The 7,238-nt window shown below is 56.2% G+C and overlaps 1 protein-coding gene across 1 annotated transcript in view; it reads left to right on the top strand.

Moving 5' to 3' along the window:
* The window catches only part of SCRT2 (scratch family transcriptional repressor 2), a gene marked incomplete at both ends in the record, with an annotated part of 11,723 nt that extends 4,704 nt beyond the window's left edge, over positions 1 to 7,019 (top strand). The window contains one exon of the mRNA XM_080716546.1: positions 6,271 to 7,019. Within this exon, the coding sequence (XP_080572672.1) occupies positions 6,271 to 7,019 (749 nt within the window). The remainder of the gene's footprint in view (positions 1 to 6,270) is intronic.
* Positions 7,020 to 7,238: the final 219 nt, after the last annotated feature.

Raw genomic sequence — 7,238 nt, 5'->3', positions numbered from 1 at the left:
TGGAGGCTCCAGGCTTGCTGAGATGCTGCTGAGAGTGTGGAGGCCCTGACCTCCCCGATGACACATCGCATGTCCACTGCCAGCCTTTGGGCATCAAGGGCATGGAACAGGCTTCCACCTGCACTCTCCTAGGGCAGAGGGAGGGGAGGGTGGAAAGAAGAAGTGGAGAGGAGGTGGGCACCATGCGGGGAGCCACTGTGAGGAGGAGGCCCAGGGGGGCCACCAGCGACCCCCGCTAGGCAGCAGGAGGTAGGTCTGTCAAGCAGGGCAGTGCAATCCAAGACCTTGAGCCCTCATTCCCATCTCCACCACCCCTTGAAAACTGTTTCCTCTTGACTCCTGCAGAGCGGGGGACCTCCCTGTAGGCCCTGGGAATTGGGTCACAGGCAGCAAAGACCAGAATAGGGGGAATTCCAGAAGGTAGGGGTGATGAGAAGAGGGCCTGGAATTCTCTAGAATAACTCCCTGGGTCTGGGTCAGTGGGCACCAGCCCCACACCCTACCCCTCTGGCCATGTTGGTTCAGACCTCACTAGGTCTCCTGCTTCCCTGGACTCAGGAACCTCCCCCGGGAGGGCAGATGTACCAGCTGCCTGTACCAGGCCTCAGAGGAGGTGGGTGTCATTTCTGGTCCAGTGCCCAGGGAACTGCTAACAAAGAGGCTATAACAAGGGGAGGGGGAGCACCAGCCCCTTTGCCCAGCTCCGACAGCAGACAGGAGAAATTATTTTTATCCTCCTTTGCTGCTGACAGACCTGGCTTTCTGCTCAGCTGGCTGGAGCTGATTCTCGAGGCCCGAGGCCCTGGCACAGCAAGAAACAGCTCTAAATATACCCATGCAGCAGCCCCTGCGCCCCTCCAGCAGGGCTGAGTCCTCCAGCCCCCACCATACCCCTCTCTTTTCCTGCCTATCTTGGGATAAGGAGGTGGGACTAGGGATGAAAATTCCCTGGAGGCAGCTTGGCCCCTGGGAGCCTGGGAGACAGGGCGGTGACCAGCTCCACTGAGGGGGGGCCGCCCTGGCTCTGCAAGAACCTGTGCTGGGACATGAGGTGGTCAAGGTCCTCTGTGCACGCATCAGCCCCTGCAGGAGGGCGGCCCAGGAAGGCACGACCTTAGACGAGCTCATGTATAAAGCCTTAGCACAAGCCTCGCACGCCGTAAGTGCTCAGTATCAGTCATTACTGCTAAGTATTGTTTGCAAAATTTTACAGGGTGCTGGAGCATTTTTTAGAACAGCTCTTCCCCGCCCCAGCACCCCACCACCCAGTAAGATGCAGGCCAGCTGAGTGGTATTATTTAAGGAAATAATAAGGAACTCTTCCTCCCCACACCTCCATGCCCTTTCTGGTATTCTGGAAAAAGCAGTCTTTGGCCCTCACTCCGCTCCAGGGACACCGGGCACTTCCTCTGCCACCCTGGCCTCCAGCCTCGCGTGGTGCAGCACCTGGCATGCAGAGAGGGCAGAGCTAGAGGTCCCTTCTCTCACCCAGGAGTCAGGCAGGGACGAGGCAGTGTCTGCAGAGGACTCGCATGCTAATGATCCTAATTTGTCCTTTCTGCCACTCCTCTGGCACTAGAATTTAAAAAAATGAAAAATGGATTCTGGATCTTCAGTCTAAAACATCAGGACTCCTGGGAAGGGAAAACCCAAATCATTCTTGGACAACATGTACACCTATCTCACTTGTTTCTGGGCCCTCCCCAGACCCATACACAGCAGAGGTGACTCTGACCCCAGAGGTGCAGCATGCCTGGCCCAAGGTCACACAAAGGTCTATGAACAGAGAACAGGGTATGAGTCAGTTATCTTCTCTCTGTGTCCCAGCTCTTCCCTGGCCCTCTCAGGACCCAAACAAAAGAGAGCTGTCTCAATCTGCCAGCTGGAGGCCAGCGCAGCCTTCTATAGTCACCTCTAGGGTAGAGGGAGGCACCCCAAAACCTGTCTGTATTCCATAGAGTGTGAGCAGTGTTTTAGTGTCCTAAAGGATTGTCCAGGGTCAAGGCCCAGAGAGGTGGGGTGGCTTGCCTAAGGTCACACAGCAGCCTGCAATGCCTTTTTGCATCTCCTTTCTAACAGACTAGAAGGCTATCACCAGAAAATGTAGGCCTAATCACAATGATGATGGTGATCATAACAGCTTGAGAGGCTGTTATGTGGCTGGTGTTATACTAAGCACTTTATATGCATTAATTCATCCAATCCTATTATGACCTCCCTTTTACAGATGTAGCAAGCAGAGGGTGAGTAACTTGCCCGGGATCACACAGGAGACCTCTGTGGATCTCAGAAGAATGGATTAGTGTTGGGGGAGCAGGCAGTGGAGGGGACAAAGAGCATCATGGAAGCGTTGGTTTGTCCATGATGCAGAAAGCCTTTAGAGCATCCCTCTCCAGACTGAGCCTCTCCAGAGAGGGCAAGCAACCTGTCCAAGGTCACAGAGCAGGTCAGAACCACTTCCTCCCAACATGATCATGCATATTGTCATACAATGCTCCCGACCCACGGCAAACTTCACAGCCACTGAACATCATACACGGGGCAACAAGGCTTATCCTGAAGGCAATTCCTTGTGTATCTTGAACAAATGAGCAGGTGTTGTTTGAAGCATCACTATTTCTGTAGCGTCCCTTCCATCCGCAGTAGTGTGTTGCAATGCAACCAGTCATCAGCAGAGGGCGCCACAGATAGAGCATGCCTTTGGGTGAGGGAGGTCTGATTCTTTGAGTCAACTACGCACCAGTTTTCTCATCAGAAGAGGAGGGCGAAAGTACACATCCTGGATGAGGTAATAGAGAGCAAGAGAGGAGAAGCAAGATGTGTCAGGGCAGACACCAAGAAAACTGCAGTATGGAAAGCCATCTGGGGAGATGGGATGGCTGTATGGCTGGTTGCACGGCCATGGTGTTTTACTTGACTTTCTTGTGCTTCGAAGTCTTCATCTGTAAAATGGAGTGTTGCATGTTATCTGCTTGTTGTTTGTGGCGGACTCCTTACTGAAACTGTAAACGCACAGAGAAGTCAAATCACTTGTCCAAAGTCCCACAGCTGGGGATGGTAAAGTCAGGACTCAGTCCAGGAAAGGTGGCACCAAAACTGTGCTTTTTACCAACCTGCTAGTCTTCTTTAATAACACAACATTCAGGGCACTGGTCATAGGATCAGTCGCCCTCCAAACGAAAACCATACTACCCTCGCTTCCAGAAAAATGACCCAAGGCGTGGAAAGATGGGGACTTGCCCCAGGTCAACAGCTAGAACCTGTGCCAGGGAACCAAGTGTCCCTGCCCTTCCTTGCTGCGTGAAGTGCCAACCTACCCCTAGAGCAGGTGGACAGGACTGCCCACAGAGGCCCTGGTGAAGGCACATCCTGTCGACTGCCCAGTGGCCGGCGGCTGAGAGAAGCGGCAGCCCAGCCACAGCCCCGGCCCCAGGGAGAGAACAAGGGATGCGGTGCAGCACATTTCAGCCCTTGCTGCCCCCAGGGCAAGCACTGTCATGACTGGCACCCCAGTTTCCTGATCTGCAGTATGTATTGTGATGACTCCCCAAGAGGACAGGAGGCAGGCACTTGGTGCAGAGCCTGGCACAGTGTGTGTTCAGTAAACGCAACTCTCACCATCGTCAGCAATACAAGGGAACACGAGAGGAAGAGGGGCCTGGAGCGCCCAGGGAGTCTTGACCGCAGTCCAAACGGAAGCTCCCTGAATACACTGGGACCTGGACACAGGACCTGGACACAGGCTGGTTCCCGGCATGGGACATGGGGGGCCTCCAGACAGAAGGCAGATGGGATGAGAGATGGGGTACTGAGAAGCTGCGCACTTCTGCCCCTCTATTAAAAAATGGCTGCCACCCTGCCGGTGACCACAGAGGCCCCAGTTTCTGAGTTTCCCACTCCACAGGCCCCTGTCGTCTCTTTAGAGAGGGGAAAAAAACAAGGGCACACCCTTGCCTTCAGTGCTGGGACAGTCTGTCCACCCTGTGCCCACCCAAAAACTAGGTGAGAGGCAAAGGCCGGGAGGGAGGCCGAGTCTGGCAGCCACCTGAGCAACAGAGCTGCGGCACGCCCCTAAGTCTGAAGGTCTCTGGGATCACAAAGTCCTCTCCCACCTGCTCACTTCCGGGGGAGGATGGGCAAGTTCCAGCCTCGGGGGTCAGAGCAGAGGGTCAGTAGCTACTTGCCACTCTCCAGCTGTGAAGCCCGACAGCGGCCTCACTCCTACTGTTCTCTGGAATCAGTGGAAACACTTGGCAGGTAAGCGCCAGGATGATAAATTTGCTCTCTACCTGCCAGAGAAGGTGCTGGGACCAGGCAAGGCCATGGGAGGCAGAGACAAATTGGGGTATCCCCTGCCCCCCAGAAGCCCCTGTGGATTCCCAGGGGGTGGAGGGAGCCCAGCCTGCCTATCTGTTCAGCAGTCACCCCAACATATCACAGTCTGGATTTCTGGTCCAACTCTAACCATGAGGGAGGAGGGAGGGGTGAGTTCCCACCGGGGTGGGGGGCGGCTTGGGGAGACTTTTAGAGGAGCTGAGAGCAAAGCAGGTTTAGAAATGGACACGAGGAAGCTCCCTTTCTGGAGAAGCTCTTCCTTCCAGACACACACCAGACCCCTTCTGAATCTTCCAGCCACCTGGGGGATGGATACAGTTGGGCAGCGATTCGTTCATTTATGCAACATCTATTCAGCACCTGCCTCGAGCCAGGCTCAGCTGGGCACGAAGACCCAGCCCTGAGGCGTCCAAGTGCAGTGGGGGAGGCAGGCAATTCAATAATCTTCAGCAAAGCCACTTTTTGAAGCAAGTAAAAAGCATAATTATAAGAGCTAACATTTATATAGCAATTATTGTGCTCTCTCTTTCTCAATCGCTTTACATGTAAAATGAGGACTGTAATAATACCGACTTCCTGTGAAGATTAAGTGAGTTAACATGCATAGTACAGGGACACAGCCTTTGAACGACAGAAGTGGGATCCCATTACAAATACCATTGTATGTGTGTGTCACACACACACACACACACACACACACACACACACACACACGGGATTGAAACCAAGGACATTCTACTCCTGAGCTACACCTCCAGCCCAAGTGTGTGTGTGTGTGTGTGTGTGTGTGTGTGTGTGTGTGTGTGTGAGACTGGGGGTGGAACCCAGGAGCTTTTCTACCTCCAGGCTACACCCCCAGCCCTATTTTATACTTTATTTGGTAACAGGGTCTCATTAAGTTGCTGAAGCTGCTTTTGATTCTGTGTGATCCTCCTGTCTCAGCCTCCCAAGCACTGGGATTACAAGTGTGCACCATGATGCCTGGCTCTTATATTTTTTATTTTTAAACATGGTTTCACTAAGTTGCAGATGCTATCCTTAAACCTTCAATCCTCCAATCTCAGCCTCTTCCCACAACACCCTGCTACAAGTTCCTCCCCCACCCCCCCCCACCCCGCGGTGCTGGGGATGGAATCAGGGGCATTCGACCTCCAACCTATACCCCAAACCCTATTTTTTTTTTTTTTTGGTGGTGTTGGGGGCAGAACCCAGGGGCTTTCTACCTCTAGGCTATACCCCCAGACCTATTTTATATTCTTATTTGGAAACAGGGTCTCACTACGTTGCTGAGAGCCTAAGTAGCTGAGGCTAGCTTCGAACCCATGTGATCCTCCTGTCTCAGCCTCCCAAGCGCTGGGATTACAAGCGTGCGCCACCACGCCTGGCTTCCCCAAACCCTACTTTTTATTCTTTATTTTGAAAGAGGGTCTCAGTGAGTTGCAAAGGGCCTCACTAAGTGGCTGAGGCTGTCCACAAACCGCGATCCTCCGGTCTCAGCCTCCCTCCCAAATGGTAGGATTACAAGCCTGCACCACCACGCCCAGCTCCAAAAAATCTTTTATTCTTTTAGAGACAGGATTTTGCTGTTCCCCGAGCTGGCCTCCTACTCCTGGGCAAAAGCAATCCTCCCACTTCAGCCTCCTGAGTAGCTGGGGCTACCGGCGTGTTGACAGGTTCCTTTCTGTAGATAATAAAACTGACATCCAAACACGTTATCGGACTGGAATGGGCTTGGGCATCAGAATGCCATGGTTCGAATCTGGGCTCCACCATTCACTGCTGTTTGGACGGATTGTGTGTGTCTCTGTGCCTTGGTGCCTCCATCTGCAAAGTGGGTGCAACAAGGCCTTTACCGCGTGCGGCCGCCCTTCCCCAGAGCTGCCACAGGACCGGCAGAGGGCTCCACCCTCAACATCTCTCCCCTTCCCCCTCCAGGCTACATCCCGCACTGCCTGCCCCCCAGCAGCTACGATGGCGACCAGAAGCCGGGCCTGGAGCTGGGGCCCGAGGAGCCCGCGTACCCGCCGGCGGCGCCGGAGGAGTACAGCGACCCCGAGAGCCCGCAGTCGAGCCTGTCTGCGCGCTACTTCCGCGGGGAGGCGGCCGTGACCGACAGCTACTCCATGGACGCCTTCTTCATCTCCGACGGGCGCTCGCGGCGGCGGCGGGGCGCGGGCGGCGGGGCGCCGGCGGGGGCGGCGGGGGCGCCGGCGGGCGGGCACCGGCACGCGTGCGCCGAGTGCGGCAAGACCTACGCCACGTCGTCCAACCTGAGCCGCCACAAGCAGACGCACCGCAGCCTGGACAGCCAGCTGGCGCGCAAGTGCCCGACGTGCGGCAAGGCCTACGTGTCCATGCCCGCGCTCGCCATGCACGTGCTCACGCACAACCTGCGCCACAAGTGCGGCGTGTGCGGCAAGGCCTTCTCGCGGCCCTGGCTGCTGCAGGGACACATGCGCTCGCACACCGGCGAGAAGCCCTTCGGCTGCGCGCACTGCGGCAAGGCCTTCGCCGACCGCTCCAACCTGCGCGCGCACATGCAGACGCACTCGGCCTTCAAGCACTACCGCTGCCGCCAGTGCGACAAGAGCTTCGCGCTCAAGTCCTACCTCCACAAGCACTGCGAGGCCGCCTGCGTCAAGGCCGCCGAGCCGCCCCCGCCGCCCGCCGGCGCGGCCCGCTAAGCCCCTGCGGCCCTCGGCCCGCTGGCCCCTGCCCGCGCCCCGCCCGCCCAGAGCTCTCCGGCGCACTCTGCCCACACCGGCCTTCCGCCACCACTTGGACCTTGACCCCTGTCCGCGCCTTCAAGGCTCCCCACTCAGGCACCAGGTCCGCACCTCTCCAGGGGCCCCAAAGCCGGAAAGGTCACCCGTCGAGATCCTGCACAGTTCTCCAGACCTGCA

This window comes from Muscardinus avellanarius (genome assembly GCF_963383645.1).
Source record: "Muscardinus avellanarius genome assembly, chromosome: 19".
Classification (NCBI taxonomy): domain Eukaryota; kingdom Metazoa; phylum Chordata; class Mammalia; order Rodentia; family Gliridae; genus Muscardinus; species Muscardinus avellanarius.
The sequence above is the reverse complement of the archived record's forward strand: the minus strand, read 5'-3'. Positions and strand labels throughout refer to the sequence as shown.